The sequence below is a fragment of the Anguilla rostrata genome, chromosome 2 (genome assembly GCF_018555375.3).
Source record: "Anguilla rostrata isolate EN2019 chromosome 2, ASM1855537v3, whole genome shotgun sequence".
In the NCBI taxonomy this organism is placed as follows: domain Eukaryota; kingdom Metazoa; phylum Chordata; class Actinopteri; order Anguilliformes; family Anguillidae; genus Anguilla; species Anguilla rostrata.
This window is the reverse complement of record NC_057934.1, coordinates 7,605,152-7,623,106: the sequence shown is the minus strand read 5'-3', so window position 1 is coordinate 7,623,106 and position 17,955 is coordinate 7,605,152. Positions and strand designations below refer to the sequence as shown.

The 17,955-nt window shown below is 50.9% G+C and overlaps 1 protein-coding gene across 5 annotated transcripts in view; it reads left to right on the top strand.

Annotated features, from left to right (window-relative positions):
* Positions 1 to 17,955, top strand: part of LOC135244776 (signal-induced proliferation-associated 1-like protein 2) — a 129,641-nt gene that overhangs the window by 69,246 nt on the left and 42,440 nt on the right. For all 5 annotated transcript variants that reach the window (XM_064317370.1, XM_064317346.1, XM_064317339.1 and 2 more), the window contains exons 5-9: positions 2,263 to 2,437; positions 3,974 to 4,077; positions 6,037 to 6,194; positions 6,930 to 7,506; positions 17,618 to 17,892. In XM_064317370.1, the coding sequence (XP_064173440.1) occupies positions 2,263 to 2,437; positions 3,974 to 4,077; positions 6,037 to 6,194; positions 6,930 to 7,506; positions 17,618 to 17,892 (1,289 nt within the window). The remainder of the gene's footprint in view (positions 1 to 2,262; positions 2,438 to 3,973; positions 4,078 to 6,036; positions 6,195 to 6,929; positions 7,507 to 17,617; positions 17,893 to 17,955) is intronic.

Below are 17,955 nucleotides of genomic sequence, written 5' to 3'. Positions count from 1 at the left end.
ATACGCCCCGCTCCCGTCCGGAGATCCGTCGCCCGGTGGGATTGACCTTTGACCCCTGTGTGTGACGGGCGGGGGCGGGGTAAAGGCCGTTTGGAGCGGCTGCCCTGCAGGCGTTTCGCTGGCATTTCTGAGCGCCATAAATAATTCAGGGATCACGGCGCGGTGCCATCGGAGATCACCTTTGAGTCTGATTACCGTCCCTCCCTGCTGGAGCCCTGTCATCTGCCTCCCTGTGTGAGGCTCTTATGTGCACACGCTCACGCACACACACACACACTCACCCAAACACACACTCACACACACACACACACCAGAGACACACACACACACACCTCACACACTCACACACACACACACACTCACAGAAACACACACACACACTCTCACACACACACACAATCACACACTCACACACACACACACACACTCACTAGCACACACACACGCTCACACACACACACACACACTAGAGACACCACACACACACACACACATGCACCCCACACACACCACACACACAAACACCCACACACACACACACACACACACCACACACACTCACACAGACAGGACACACACACACACACACTCACTCACACAGAGACACCGCACACACACACACACACACTCACACAGCAGACACGCACACACACACACACACACACACACACACACACACACACTCACAACACACACCACACACACACACACACCACACACAACACACACACACTCACACACACACTCACACACACACACACTCACACACACACCACACACACACACACCTCACACACACACACACACACACACATCACACTCACACACTCACATACACACACACACACACACACACACACACACTCACACAGAGACACGCGCACACACACACACACACTCACACAGAGACACGCGCACACACACACACACACACTCACACACACACACACACTCACACACTCACACACTCACACACACACACACCTCACACACACACTACACTCAACACATGCTCACACACACACACACACACTCACTACACACCACACACACACACACACTCACACACACACCGCACACACACACACACACACCACACCACACACACACACAACTCACACACACACACACACACCCACACACACACACACACACACTCACACACACACACTCACACACACGCACTCAACACACACACACACACACCACACATCACACCACACCACACACACACACAACTCCCACACAGAGACACGCCACACACACACTCACACACACACACACACACCGACACACTCACACAACACACACACACACCTCACACACACACCACACACACACACACACACACCACTCACACAGAGACACACACGCCACACACACACACACAACACACACTCCACACACATACCGCACACACACACACACATGCACACACACACACACACTCACACACACACCAACACAACACACACACACTCACACTCACACAGAGACACGCGCACACACACACACACGCGCGCGCACACACGCTCACACACAGACACACACACACACACACATGCTGGTTCTCTGGCATAACGGAAGCTCTGCCATCTTCTCATTCTGTTTTTTTCCATGTTTATGAATCAGTTCTGTTCTCTGTTCTATCATTCATGATTTTTTTTTCTTCAGAAGGGGGGGTTACATGCGTGCGTGTTCCTCGACGCGCTCACACACGCGTGAGAGCCTGTCAGCCGCTTCAGAAAAGAGGGAAATTGAATTTCAATGGGCCATTGTTCTTCTCAGAGTGAGGAGGAGGCGGAGGGTGTGTGTGTCTGTGTGTGTGTGTGTGTGTGGGGGGGCGGTATTTTAATGAAGAGACCCTTTTTTGGGGTGGGGGGTGATGTTGAATCGTCTTTTCAGCAGCTGAGGATGAGGCGTTCAGACGCCTCTTATGGGAGCTGTGTGGCAGAGAATCAGTCACAGTTACAGAGAGCAGAATCATGGCAAAAATCTACCAATTTCCATTAATGTTCCCATACCCCGACCACACCTGTGAAAAACCTGATTCTTGTGCACTGAGAGCTCCAGTATTTTTTTTTTCCAATCGGAAATCGTTATATTAACTGGCCCCAATCACACAGAACAGGGCAATAATGTTTTCTCAGCATGATTTTAATTTTCTGTTATGGTGGATGTGTTTGAATCTCTCTCTTTCTCCCTCTCACCCTCTCTCTCTCTCTCTCTCTCCCCTCTCTCCTCTCTCTCTCTCTCTCTCAGCTGAGTTTCCAGCACAAGGTGGGGATCCTGTACTGCCGGGCGGGGCAGAGCACGGAGGAGGAGATGTACAACAACGAGAGCGCCGGCCCCGCCTTCGAGGAGTTCCTGGACCTGCTGGGGCAGAGAGTCCGGCTCAAAGGGTTCAGCAAGTACAGAGCGCAGCTGGACAACAAGAGTAAGAGCCTCACGTACTGTACACACACACACACACACACTCATATAAACACACACACACACACACACACACACATACATATACACACACATGCGCGCTCACACACACTCATACAAACACATACACACACACACACACACACTCATACAAACACACACACTCACACACACATACACATACATACACACGTGCGCTCACACACACAAGAGTAAGAGCCTCACGTACTGTACACACACACACACTCACATACACAAGAGTAAGAGCCTCACATACTGTACACATACACACACACACTCACTCACATACACAAGAGTAAGAGCCTCACATACTGTACACACACACACACACTCATACAAACACACACACTCACACACACATACACATACACACACGCGCGCTCACACACACAAGAGTAAGTGCCTCACGTACTGTACACACACACATACACACACACACTCACTCACATACACAAGAGTAAGAGCCTCACGTACTGTACACACACACATACACACACACACACACACACTCATACATACACACATCACACACACACACAACAACACACCACACAAGTAAGAGCCTCACGTACGCAGTTACACACTCACACACGCACGCTCACACACACAAGAGTAAGAGCCTCACGTACTGTACACACACACATACACACACACAAAACACACTCATACATACACACACACACACACACACACACACACACACACACACACACGCACACACACACGAGTAAGAGCCTCACGTACGCAGTTACACACTCACACACACACACACTCACACACACAAGAGTAAGAGCCTCACGTACTGTACACACACACACACACACTCACACATGCATACACATGCACACTCATAAAAACACTCTCACACAAACACACTCGTAACGGCGCAGGATAAAAACACAGCATGGGCCTCATAGACATCTGAGCCCCTCCCACAACCTCCGCTTGCTGAAGCCGCTGAGTCACAGCTGGCTTTGCGGAATTCCGAGTTTTCCCATCTCCCATCCGTACGAGGCCGCGCGGAGACGGCTGCTTCCCGCCACAAAGCCGCCATTCGCCGGCCTGTTCGCCCACGGAGCGGGAAAGTGAGAGGACTGGCGGTCGTGTGCTTTCTTCACACCGAGTGATCCTTTAATCACCTTAAACTCTGCAAACAGCTCTGTGAGCCCTGCAGAGACAGGTGTGCGTCAGGGGGGAGGGGGAGAGGGAGAGGGGAGGGCCTATTTTACACAATCACAGTGTTATGCCATGGAGAGAAAGGCATTTTGATTCGTCCGTACAAGTGATTGGCAGAACATGGTAGCCCCGCCCATTATGAGGACGACGATGCCCAGCTCTCTCATATCGAAGTGCGTGTGTATATGTGTGTGTGTGCGTGTTTGCGTGTGTAAAAGACCTAGTGTGAGCATAGTGTGTGTGTGTGTGTGTGTGTGCGTGTGTGTGTGTGTGTGCGCGTGCGTGCGTGCGTGTGTGTGTGCGCGTGTCTCTGACCCTTGTGTCTCTTTTTGGGATATTTCAGCGGACTCCACTGGAACACACTCCCTCTACACCACCTATAAGGACTATGAGCTGATGTTCCATGTGTCCACACTGCTCCCCTACACCCCAAATAACCGGCAACAGGTGAGTGCTTACTGTTACCCCCCCCCATACACACACACACACACACACACACACACGCACACACATATATCACACACCAGGCCTTTTACACATGCAGCACACACACACACACACACACACACACATATACACACACCAGGCCTTTTACACATGCACACACACACACATATACACACACCAGGCCTTTTACACACACACACACACACACACACACATATACACACACCAGGCCTTTTACACATGCACGCACACACACGCACACACACACACACATCAAGAGTTTTTACACTGCAGGATTTCAGGCACTGAAAGCCAAATACTACTGACCTCACCAGAGACCTTGATTAATCAAGAGAAAATCTGGAAAAAATCTCTTCCCTGAAAACGCATTTCCCTCTCCGTCCACCAGTAAGCCGGGGGGCGCCGAGGGGCTTCATGGCAGCGAGTGATGTCATCCGCGTCTGTGATGCTCGAGTGGGAGGAGCTAAACTTGAGCTATCGCTTGCATCGTCCCCCTCGATTGGCAGGATTAGGCGGGGATTTCGTCCTGATTCCTCTCTCGAAATACGTTCGATTCTCCAGGGATCAGCGGTAATCTTCGGTGGTTAAGCTGGGCCGGCTGGGGGGGGGGGGGGGCAGGGAGTAGAGCAGCCCACACTACACCCCCCCACCCCCCCCCCCAGCCCTAGAGCCAAGCAAAACACCCCGCCGGGATTTCGACCGCGGACAGAGCAATCTCCACTTGGCGAGCGTGCGCACGCGCACTTTCTGTTTTGTTGACTCCGCCGTCGCCGATGTCAGGGTGATGTCATCGCTCCCAAAAACCGCAGACGGTGACACAAGGCATCTGGAGGAGCTTAAAGGGCCCTATCAGCTCGCTTGACTGGAGCGAAAAAACCGCGTTCGCTGCGGCTTCGGAACGTTCCGGAACTCACTGCTGCCCAAAAAAAACTGGCCCGGTCACTCGTGTGTGTGATACTCTGGTGTGAGAACACAGAACCCACAAATGTAACCCACGTACATACTGCACACACATGCTGACCTGGAGATGCATGCCTGCCATTATGTAGAGCTACCTTTGCACTGTCAATCACTTGTATGGACCAATTACAATACTGTGATGTGATGAAGTTAGAACTCGTGCTGTATATCTAAAACAGTAATGGTGGTACGCACTTCTTGGTAATTTGTATTTGTCCTAATACTGTAGCTTATTCTTCTGCCTAGTTGGCTTTGCAGATGTTAGGCCAGAATAGTGTTCATTGTTCTCGGCTAGAAATAGCTGTACAAAATAAGTATTGTACCTTACTGAACCCGTGTTCAGCAGTTGTCTACGACCAAGAAATGCACTTTTTTTTTTTTTGTACGTCGCTTTGGATAAAAGCGTCTGCCAAATTAATATAATGTAATGTAATGTAATGTACGCCATTTCGGGAGCAAAGGCAATATGTTAGAAAATCCCATCCAATGTTTATTTGACGCAGGTCTACCACAGATTTGCATGTAGGCTGTTTGTAAACTAACTTATGATTGGTGATTGTCTCCAGTCAAAAGTTTCGATCAGTATCAGCTAGTGTGTGTGCGTTAGGGCTGTGTGGGTGAGCTGCAGTGCTGCAGCAGGGCATCCCAGGGTGCGTTTATGAGTGTCCAGCGACGACGGAGCTCGCCGCTCTGTCCCGGGCCGGTCCGTTTCCGTGGGCTTTGGCGGTCTCCTCTCCCCGGCGACGAGCGGACGGTTTCGGGCGCCCCGCTCCCTCGGGCCGAGTCCAAACCCCGGGGCCTGTTTCGCGGCCCTCTCTGACCGACGCTAACGGCCTCAAGATGCCAGAGGATTCCTGCGGTCAGGGATTTCCTCGCTCGCTCCGGGGAGGCCGTCCGTTTCCCAGAATCCTCCCCCCCCCCCCACGACGACAGCCGTAACTGTAACCGTAACCGTGACCGTGCGCTCTCTCTCCCCAGCTACTGAGGAAGAGGCACATCGGGAACGACATCGTCACCGTCGTTTTCCAGGAGCCCGGGGCCCTCCCCTTCACCCCGAAAAACATCCGCTCCCACTTCCAGCACGTGTTCGTCATCGTCAAAGTGCACAACCCCTGCACCGAGAACGTCTGCTACAGGTAAGCGGGACATTTTTTCCCCACGTTTTCTTTTTACTTTTTTGCACGCTTGACAAGAGAGATTCAGAATCCGCAGTGAGTAATCGAGTCGGGTGATTCTGTGAGAAAAATCATATCCTGCACAGACAGGGATACATGGCTTCGATTCAAACCCTCAACTATTCACAAAACTCCACCGGGGTGTTTTGTATTTCTCTGCGAAGCATTAACCCCCACAGATGGTTTTAGAGAATTCGTCTTCTTTTGATGGTTTTTTTTTTTTTTTCGCTCCTGTGAATACTTTTGCAGAAAGGGGGTCAGAAAGGACTTTTAAAAGTCTCCATCTGCTCAGGTTTCATCTCATTTTTCGCCGAATCCAGCTTCCCACGGCTGTACGTGCGTTATTCTCCGTCTGCTTCTGTTGTGGTCGAGAGCGACCTTCTCTGCGATGGAAAATAATAATCCTATGCTGAAAAATCCTAGAGCTTTCCTGCCTACGTCTTGTTTACTACATTTACCAGCGCTCTCCCCCGTGCAGTTTCAGGATATTAATCAGAGACGGATGTGTTGAGTCACCTCTGGAAATGGCTGACCTGCACATTTCTTTGAGTGACCTACAATAGCCAGACAGAATTACTATTATTATATTCGTTTGAATGTGAACGACGCAAGCTGCAGTTTTTATTATAGTTTTCGTTTTTCCTGAAGCTTCTCTGGAGAAAAAAATGACATTGTGCGTTCTCACCCCCCGTCCAGTGTGGCAGTGTCCCGGTCGAAGGACGTCCCTCCGTTCGGGCCCCCCATCCCCAAGGGGGTGACGTTCCCCAAGTCGGCCGTGTTCCGGGACTTCCTGCTGGCCAAGGTGATCAACGGCGAGAACGCGGCGCACAAGTCGGAGAAGTTCCGCGCCATGGCGACGCGCACGCGCCAGGAGTACCTCAAGGACCTGGCGGAGAACTTCGTCGGCACGGCGACCGTGGACTCGGCCGTCAAGTTCAGCTTCATCACGCTGGGCGCCAAGCGCAAGGAGCGGGCCAAGCCGCGGCGCGGGGCGCACCTGCAGAGCGCCGGCGCCGTCACCTGGGGCGTGGTCGCCCGCGACTTCGGCCAGTCGGCCGACGTGCAGAGCCTGCTGGCCGTCTCCAACGAGTTCATCGTGCTGATCGAGGAGGAGTCCAAGAATGTCGTCTTCAACTGCTCCTGCCGCGACGTCATCGGCTGGACCTCGGGCCTGGTCAGCATCAAGGTGTTCTACGAGCGCGGCGAGTGCGTGGTCCTCTCCGCCCAGGACAGCTGCGGGGAGGACATCCGCGAGATCGTCCAGCGGCTGGAGGTGCGTTACTGGGGGGGGTTTATTTTGGGGGCAGGGGTGAGGGCAGGGATGAAATCCCTCAGATGTGCACATTTCCATGTTCCAGAGCTTTCCCAAACTCCCCCAATTTGGTTAATTATTCATATGCTTTTTTTATTGTGTAGGGGAGGGATTTCCCCACCTAAAATTCCACACAGTGAAGGGGGAAGCTCTCATTGGCCCGTTGGGCTGTCAATCATGCAAACAGTGCTTTTGCTGTGTCGTGCTCAGTCACATATCTGTAGAATAATAATGCGTTGTTGCCGGGGAGCTCTGACACATGGAAATCCCACAGAACTCTCTCATGCGTGATTTGGGGGGGTGAGGGGGGTGAGGGGGGGTGAGGGGGTCTGTTGATACAGCTCTTTTCGGGCACGTGTTGTTTGGCTGGGCTCGTACGCCCCGCTCCCCTCTCCGCTCTCTCTTAGCGTCCGGCGACGCTTCGGGTCAGCGGCAGTTTTATTTATTATTCAGTCGCTGGTTTGTTTTTGAAAAGTGCTTCCTCGGAACATGGCAGCTTCCTCCAGGGAGACGGGGGGGCGGGGGGAGGGGGACGGGGGGGGGGGGCGCAGGGAAATAAAATCCACGCCGGCCTCCGTTTCGCTCCGAGGAGATTTCGGTCACGCTTGCTCTTTAAGGCGGGATCTGGCGGGGGATTTGTCTCTCCGAGGCCGAAGCCGGTAAGGCCACCTCAGCTACGACGCTGAATCAGCAACGGACTTCGACCCCCCCAGCGCTGCGGGGGATTTCGGTCGGCTTGTCTGGCTGAGATTTAACCTGGGTCTGGCTCACCTGTGAGAGGGCTGACTTTGCGCGACGCTCTTTAAATAGCCCCCGCGGGATTGGCTTTTAGAATGGCCGTCACCCGGGTCCCGGTAATCACCAAATAACAATTTAAACCAAATAACAAACGTTGATTTTTCGGCTTTCTGGCACGACCGCCACCGTTCTTCTTTTCCCCCTGCCGGTCTATAAAGCTGCTTTTTTTTTTTCCTTGGCGAGGGGGAATCTGGGATTTATTTGGCCAAGCCGCTTAGCGCTCTCAGATTCCTCTGATAGGGGTTTAGCAAACGGGCCGCGTTTGGTCTTTTGTCATTTTTTGGGGGGGGGCCTAATTGCAATTTTCAGAGGGATCTCTCGTTGCATGCCCATGTCTATATTTAGCTTTCGCTGTTACTGTCAAAAAAAAAGCAGCTGGCTAATGCATTCGTACAGCCTTCTCTTTATCTCTTTCTTCTCTTTTTTCCGTTTTGGAAAACGGAAAGAGGATTGTCGCTAGGGGCCCGATTCCAACGCTCTGAGGAAGACAATTTGTGGCTTTGTAACGGTTTTTTTTTTTTGTTTGACGCCTTGTTAAAAAATGTAGAGAGGCAAAAGGAGGGCTTTGGGATTGTGGCTGCACTGTTGTGACCGATGGGGTGGGGGGAGGGGGGGAGAGAGAGAGAAAAGAGGAACAACGTGACTTTTCTCTTTTGGCGCTATTCCGCGGCGGGTTGACCCAGTTCCGCTCGCGTCCTCCAGAGGAGGGGGCGGAAGCAAAAGCCCAAACACGCTCTTCCGCCCGTTAAACTCCGAAACGCCGGACCTGCCCCTCTGAAAGGCGCTTTGGATTTTCTGCGACTTTTTTTTGTTTGTTTATTTATTTTTTTCTGAAAGCGACGCGGGTCTGAAATTTCCCCTCAGAAGAAGGATCTGTTTAATAAGGCCGCTCCTGGCGTTTCTTACCGCTGGGTTTTGGCGCACGGAGGGGTGTGGAACCCGGGACCGAGCGCCAGGGTTTTCTCCCCTGACGGATCGGCCCGTCGCCTCTCTCTCTCTCTCTCTCTCTCTCTCTCTCTCTCTCTCTCTCTCTCTCTCTCTCTCTCCTCTCTCTCTCTCTCTCTCTCTCTCTCTCTCTCTCCTCTCTCCCTCTCTCTCTCTCTCTCTCGTCTCTCTCTCTCTCCTTCTCTCCCCCCTCTCAGCCGTCTTTTTCGCTTTCCTCTCGTTCACCTGACTGCTCTCCAGATAGATGTTCGCTGTTATTAGTCTGTGGAGCATAAATGCCAAGCTGCTCTCCCTCTCCGCTCGGTCGAATTTCACAACCGGCTCGCCGTTCTTTATACTCCGCGTACAGAGAGAGAGAGAGAGAGAGAAAGAAGGGAGGGGGGGAGAAAGATAGAGGAGCGACAGGGAGCGAGAGAAAGTCTGGAGTATGTGTGCATGAGACAGAAAGAGAGAGAGAGAGGGGGGGACAGGAAGAGAAAGAGGAACACAGGAGTGACAGAGGAAAAGAGGGAGGGAGAGAAAGTCTGGAGTATTTGTGGAGAAGAGAAAGAGAGGAACAGGAAGAGAAAGAGGAATACTGGACTGACATAGGAAAAGAGAGAGGGAGTGAAAGAGTGAGTCTGTGAGTTAGTTACGCCCCCCCCCCCCTTCAGCACGGGCACTGTCTGTGAGACTAAGCGACCACGCCCACAGCCACGCCCATCCCAGCTCTTTCCCGCAGCGGCGCATGCGGCAGAGTGTGTTTTTTTGACCCGCCTGTGGACCTGCCTGTGGTCACCCGTTCGGGATGTTCAGAATGCGAATAGAACTGCGATCGCCACGGCAACGCCGCCGCCGCCGCCACCCTATTGTGGCTGTTGCCGGCCGTGCTGGCGGGGGTCAGGGCTGCTTAGCTCGGCGCGCCGCTGGGTGATCGGGGTGGGGGGGGCGCAGGGGGAGGGGTTGAAATTCGGAAAGCCGAGCTGCTCCATCGGCCTAATAATAGAAAGACTAGCCGCTCCAATAAAGCCGGTCTCATTAAATTAAAGGCAGCCCTTGGAGCAAAATCTCCTGTAACCCCCCCCCCCCCTCCTCCCCCCCCCACTGGCATGGAGCCTGCTGTAATTTCAGCGTGCTCCGCCAGCCCTGGTGCGTTATGGGATATCGGAATCGAGTGGGTGGAGATCTCCGTCAGGTTTTCATTACCTTGGCCACCACCCGCATCTGTTTCCGTCCCTCAGCACTTCTCATTTAATAGTGCAGTAATAAATCATAATACATTTTAATTATACTAAATAATAATCATTTCCCATACTCTCGGTCTCCGAGGTTCATTTCCTGTTATTAGCAGCAGGTCTCAGTGAGCATTTAGCTTTTTAAACAAAGGATGAACGCAAAATAAATTAAAATGACTGAGACTTATGCTAACCAAACACCACATTGTTTCAGCTTGGTACCTCCCTGTCCCCTGATGCCAAGCATTCCCAGAGTTTTCCCTGAGTTTTCCCAGATCATTCCCAGAGTTTTCCCAGATCATTCCCAGAGTGTTCCCTGAGCATTCTCAAAGATATTCTCAAAGCATTCCCAGATCATTCCTGGAGCATTCCTGAAACATTCTCAGATCGCACCAGGATAATTCCTGGAGTGTTCCCAGATCGTTCCCGGCATGCTCCCAGAATGCTACGAGGCCCATGCCTGCGTCTCCTCACTGAGTCACATGACACCGCTGTACAGGCATCACCGAGGCAACGATATTCTGTCCCCTGCTGGGGATGAGTCTGCTCACTAACACAGCGGGGAACAGGACACCTGTCACCTCGAGCCTGTACCCCTGCCAAATCCTTGTGTGAAGGGCAAATAAGCCCGATAAAAACAGCAATTTATTTTAAATTTATAGTTAAGTAGGGACGTGGTTTGTATTCTGTATTTCCAGATTATTTCCAGACTTTCTATCTGAAACACTCCAATATACCGTAAATATGTGGACTTTTTTTTAAACTGATAAATTTCACAGTAGTGTATTATGGTAAATTGATAATACATTTTATGGGAGTGTATTTTTAGTACATTAAATTTCCAAATCATGGGGACACTCCAGTCAGGAAGGTCAGAGCAATATCCGCTAAGTGAATGATGGAATTCTTCTGTTTTAGCGGGAAGAGCGAAAAAGCATGCCGCTCTGTCACTCCCCCCCTGACCCATTGCCCCGCCCCAACCCCCCGAGTCTCCGCCTTCCCCAGGGGGGGGGGTCCTTGCCCCATTGGGCCGCCAGATCCAGTGCGCACTCCCCACGGGGGATTGGGGGGGGAGTGTCTGGGATGGAGTAATGTGTGAATGTCAGACTCTCAAACCCAGGGTCACAGGGTTGATTCTGTGGGGAGGGCCACTCCAATCGGAGGAGAGAGATGCTCTTTCTGCAGGGCGACTCCTCAGAGACACCCCCCACTCCCCCCCAGAGGAGGAGGGTAACAGAACCCTGGGCTAATTATAGACCACCACTGCTGGTCTGCCCTGCCTCTCTCTCTCTCTCTCTCTCTCTCTCCCTAGCCCTCTCTCTCTCTCTTTCTCTTTCTCCTCCTCTCTCTCTCTCTCTCTCTCTCTCTCTCTCTCCCTAGCCCTCTCTCTCTCTCTCTCCCTAGCCCTCTCTCTCTCTCTCTCTCTCTCCCTAGCCCTCTCTCTCTCCTAGCCCTTCTCTCTCTCTCTCCCTGCCCTCTCTCTCTCTCCTCCTAGCTCTCTCCTCTCTTTCTCTGTCCTAGTCTCTCTCTTCTGTCCTACTTCTGTGTCGCCTCTCTCCTCTCTCTCTCGTGAGCAGCTGCCAATAATGAGCGCCTAATTGAAAAGCCAGTGTCGCTGCACATCGACACGGATAGAGGTAATCACGGGAGATAACTGGTCATTTTCCAACTCACTGCTCATTCTGTGGTGACTTTATTTTTCCTTCCTGGAAATGGGGGGGGGGGGTGCTCCTACCCCCACCCCCTCCCCCCACACACGTCTATCATCGGGTGTGAAAATTGGAAGACAAGCTTTGGCTGAGAATTCCAGAAAGGAATTTAGTTTTTTTTTTTGGCTGGACCACAACAGCGGGGCCAGCCCTACAATCGTGAATGTCTGTGACTGAATGAGTGACTGAGTGAGTGATGAAGTTACGCCATTGGTCGGTCGGATCACGTGTGTTAGGTCCAGCCATATACTAGGTTTTAACCTGGTCTTTTTTTACTGAAAAAAGGCACTCCTTCCTACGCTATATTTTCTGATATCAGAGTTTAAATGGCACTGTCCAATCACTGTATTCCTGTGATTCATGAGCTTTTAAGGTGCTAACCAATCACTGCCTCCCTGTAAAATGGAGTGTTATGGTTCTAGCCAATCACTGCCTTCCTGACATTCAAAGCTTGCATTGCACCAGCCAGTCACTGTCTCTGTGTGATTCATGAGCTTTTAAGGTACTAACCAATCAGTGCCTCTCTTTCTTATTCAGTGCTATGGTTCGAACCAATCATTTCTTTCCTGCCATTCAAAGCTTGCATTGCACTAGCCAGTCATGGTCTCCCTGTCATTCGTGAGCTTTTCACGAGATTGGGTTTCTCATTCAGTTCAGGCCGAAAACCCTCATAGCTCACACTTGTCGTGGTGTAACGTGTGTGAGGTCAGCGGGACAGGTGGCTTTGTAAAGACACTCAACAGGAAGAGAACTTGGCTGAGTACCTGAGATGGGGTGGCCCTCTCAGGTTCCGAACGAGAGCACAAACCCGTGGCGTTTGTTTTTGTTTTGCTTCTTCTTTTTCTCTATCGTGTTCCCAAATGCAGCCGGTCAACTCCCTCATATTAATAACGAGTTAGCGCCATGAATTATGCAACGGGTGCGATTGTGGGTGCCAGGTGTGCATGCCCTTTTGCTTATTTTTTTAGATGCATTAGCCTGAAACCTTTAGATCACAGCTGCCCTTCAGACCTGGAGATCTACCATCCTGCAGGTTTTCACTCCAACCCTAATTTGACACAGCTGATTCTACTGATTAGCAGCTCGGTGAGATCTCTGGCTGTTGAATCAGGTGTGCTTAGTTAGGATTTGAGTGATAACGGAACGGTAGGTCTCCAGGAACAGGGTTGGGCATCGCTGATCTCTCACTTCCTACCAAATCCCCACGGAGACATTATTAGTCAGGGACATTTTCAATCGGAAATTAATATTAGAGAGAAAAAAAAAATGTAATATCACATGTCTGAGGTAATTTTCTGCCTCCCAGAACCTTTTATCTTTTAGTTTGCTTCAGTTCAAAGAGGGGCATGAAAAGTGTCTTGTTTCTGTTTTTTTTTTTTTTTTGTTTTTGTTTTTGTTTTTTTCGCAATGGCACTAAAAATAAATCTAGAGCACCTGATGTCGGACCAAAAGGTTAGCAGCTGTTATCGGCGGCCTAATCACCGAATCAGCTTGGGGTAAACGAGGAGGGAAATTGTTTTGCCGGAAGAAATTGGAAATTGTTCGCAAAAAAAAGAAAAGTGGTGCGGTTTGGTGCTCCGCTCCCACTGTGCATGCTGGGTATTTATATTCACGTGTTTATTGATGTCAAACTGAGCTTTCGCACCCTCCTTGAGTAGCGCGGGACGCACCCTGCGGACCGGACCAGACTGGATCCGGAACATTCCATTCCCTAATCAGGTGTCCCATGGAGGGATACAAGCTGACGTAGCCTCACCCGGGGAGGGAAGGCTTTAGTTGGTCTACCTCACTTTCATAACCGTACGGCACTATGAACTGTACAAGTGTGTAGGGTAGAAACGACTTATTAATGAGGCTCTAAGCGCTAGAGACGCTGATAGAAATTGATTTAGTTCATGGAAGACTGCTTCAGTTGATTTAGGCTGCTGACTTGATTATATATATTTTTTTTGGGGGGTGGGGGGGGTGAGGGGCAGGGTCAGCCAAGGTCAGTGCAATCCCTATTGTCACATGCTTTTAGGGTCCCTGTCCCATGAGGGTTCTGTGTTTATTAGATTTTTTAAATAGGATTTCTGTGAAAATTCCACCTCTGATGCAATCCATTAGTTTTTGAAATAATCCCTTTTGTGGGAAACTTCTTTTTGGCCAAACCCCCCCCCCACACACACACACATGCACGCATTGCACCGCTCATTTATATTTTCAATAGCTATATTTTTTAAATCATATACGCATAAAGATGTGCTCGTGCATCATGTTCTCAAAATGACCTTTCATGCCTCTTAAAGGTGAACCGACTGTCTGAATCACTTGCATGATGTATGTCAGTTATTACAAATTCTTTTGTCATTTTACGCTAGTATTTGTCTTTCCAATGACAAAATCCAGCAATAAGCACACACACACACGCACACACACACTCATTTTAGACTCCATAGCAATGGCAGTGACCTACTCAGCCCTTGGCTCTAGGTTTGTAATTCGCAATCTCCTCATTGCCGATTTTGGCACAAAATGGTGGATAATAGGTAGCCTTTTTCAGCACACTTTCCTCACACATACACTGTGTTGGGTGGGGCTTCTGCGCACTCTCCCTTTTCGTCTTCAGCTTCCCGTGGTTTGATCGGTTCCTCTGATCTTACGGACGGTCGCTCTGGGAAATTGCGCGGTCCCAAGTGTCGATTCAAGGATGAAGAGCGAGGTCACACAGGGTCAACCCTTTCCCCAGGTGCCACCCGACCAGGAAGCACTCATCCCATCGGTTGGAAAAACGCGTTGGATCGTCAGTGAAAAAGCCAGGCCGGCTCTTTTCAGCCTGCTGCAGTTAACGCTCTCTTACGTGCTGCGGAGAGACTAATTCCCCCCCGCAGATTCAGCCCCCAGGCCTATTAATCACGTCAGCTGCATTCCCGCTCTCCTTGTTATTTTATAGCGCTAATAAATATTTTCATGGTTTATCGGCGAGGAAATCGTCGTTTCTCTGGATTTTTGGCGAAGGCGCTAACGGGCTAGCGCGTAGACGCGCGGGCGGTTGGGGGTGTGGCCCTGCCGTGTTCCTAATGGTTTGGACGGCGGCTTTGCGCCACAGTTTTATGGCCGGCGTCAGACAGAAATTTGGCTCCCGTGGACAAGTGACCCCCCCCTTTATAGAAATGTAACCCCCCACTGATTAAATGTGAGCCTTTATTCAGTTTCACAACCGACAATGGCTTGTACTGTATGCTATGGAAAATTGACCACCGTACCAAAAGCCTAAATTACAATACATGGGGCATTTTTCTGTGCTCTGGAAAATTGACCCCAATCCCAGAAACCTAGATTACAATACGTGGGTCATTTTTATGTAAGGGGGGGGGCAATTTTCTACATTATATATATGTCCCGGGGGGGGTTGTTTTTCTATGTAGAAAAGTGACCCTTGGGTCAATTTTCCATGGGGTCAGATTTCTATATGACATGGTCAATATTCGCATCTAAGAGCCATTTGGCCTACAGAGCATTAATCTATTGTGTTTGCGGAAGCTTTTTCCTGTAACTGGGGGGGGGGGGCGTTTTGGGGGGGGGGGGCAGGGCAGTGGGGTGGAGGGAAAAAAATGTCAGGTCAATTTTTGTGTTTTGGCCCATTACGGGAAAATGGTTTAGCGAGGATGAGATCATTACCCAGCCATTCAGATCCTCACCCTCATTGGCCGATTTCACGGGTCACCGGACCTGTGTCATTACAGACGACCCCCTTTTTGTTATCCGCCCCAAATGACCGTCGGGGAACCAGGAAAACCTCGCTTCTCTCAAATGAGATGTCATAGTCCTGATGAAATGACCTCACGAGGGAAAATAAAATATAAAGCAATTTGGCGGTGTCAGATTCCTGGAAGATTTTGAGCGGTTGGGTTGGGTCGCCGCCTACTTTGAGTAAGCTGCCCGGTGATTGGCTTGCTAGGCGAGTGTGTAGCCTAGCCCTTAGCCATGAGTTCTGTCAAGCTGGGAACCTGCAGAGATTTGTAAGTCTTCCTATTGAATTACTCAGAGTCAATGAGCCAGGATTCATTACTGCTGCCCCACTTGCTCCGTTTGTTCTGGATAAGTAATAAGTCTGCTGGTGTGACTCTACTGTGGTCTGTAAGAGTAGCCGTACATTTCTAATTACATTGATTGCTATTAAGCCCATTGTAATGCATATGGTGTAACAGATAATGATTGATAAGATATTGGTTGCAGGTGTTCTCATTTATTGGCAGATGACAAAGTGTGCGTACATGCGTGCTTGTGTGCGTGTGTGTGTGTGTGTGCGCGAGTGCGCACGTGGTGTGTGTGGCTGTGTCTATTTGCAATAGCCTGTGTGTTTGGTATCAGTAATGTGGTGTGTGTGTGCCTGTGTCTGTGTGCAATAGCCTGTGTGTTTGGTAACAGAAACGTGGTGTGTGTGCCTGTGTCCGTGTGCAATAGCCTGTGTGTGTTTGGTAACAGAAACGTGGTGTGTGTGCCTGTGTCCGTGTGCAATAGCCTGTGTGTGTTTGGTAACAGCGATAAGCACAAAGCATTGACCGTGGTTCAGAGAGCTTCCCTCGATGCGGTCTAACTGAAGCTGAAGCATCTTGACCCCGTGCCGCTGAGTCTTTCTTTAAAGTTCACGCGCGCACCGGTGCGCAGACGGCCGTTTCCTTCCACATGAAGGGCGCTTTTGAGGTCCGATTTCCCCCCGGTTTGTGTGCGGAGGAGGCCCGAGGATGTGCGCTCTGACGCAGGGTCAACTGTGTTCAGCACTGTGCGCCTTTGTCAAGCTGAAGTACACAGCTGTGGTCCCGGGCCAGAAAAGGCCTCTGGGCAATGGAGCTCTCTAAGCATTTCCAGTTTTTTTAAACATTTTTTTACTTCTTCGTTTGGATTTTTTAACTGAAACATTTCCTCTGCTCTGGCTCTGAGCCCCACTGTCTCTGGGGGGTCATTTTCACCTCTGACTGTAAAGGCAGGAGATTAACGAGCCGGTGAGAGAATCTCTCCCCAGCTCCTGGAGAACAGAAAGACTGGCTCTGTGGAGGTGGCGGCTGTGCAGCTATGTCTGTCTGTTTCTCTTTCTCACTCTGTCTCTTTCTTTCTCTTTCTCTCTCTCCCTCCCTCTATCCCTGTCTCCCTCCCCCCTCCCTCTCTTTCCCTCCCTCACTCTCTCTCCCTCTCTCTATCCATCTCTCTCCCTCTCTCACTCCCTCTCTCCCTGTCTCTCTCTCCCTCTTTCTCTCTCTCTCTCTTTCTCTCTCACTCGCTCTCTCTCTGTCCTTTACACGGAGGGCATAACCACAGATAGGCACAGTATTGCCAGAACACCAATTAGCATAAATCATCAATCAACATCAACTACAAAATGCTATAATATCAATATTAACCCCCCCCCTTTCTCCCCCCCTCCAGATGGTGAGCAGGGGCTGCGAGACCTCGGAAATGACCCTGCGGAGAAACGGCCTGGGGCAGCTGGGCTTCCACGTCAACTTCGAGGGCATCGTGGCGGACGTGGAGCCGTACGGCTTCGCCTGGAAGGCGGGGCTTCGGCAGGGCAGCCGGCTGGTGGAGATCTGCAAGGTCGCCGTGGCGACGCTGACGCACGAGCAGATGATCGACCTGCTCCGCACCTCGGTGACCGTCAAGGTGGTCATCATCCAGCCGCACGAGGACGGCACGCCCCGGAGGTGGGTGTGGCTCCGACCTTTGACCTTTTCACTGTCCCCCCCACCACCGGTTTCCCCTGTTCT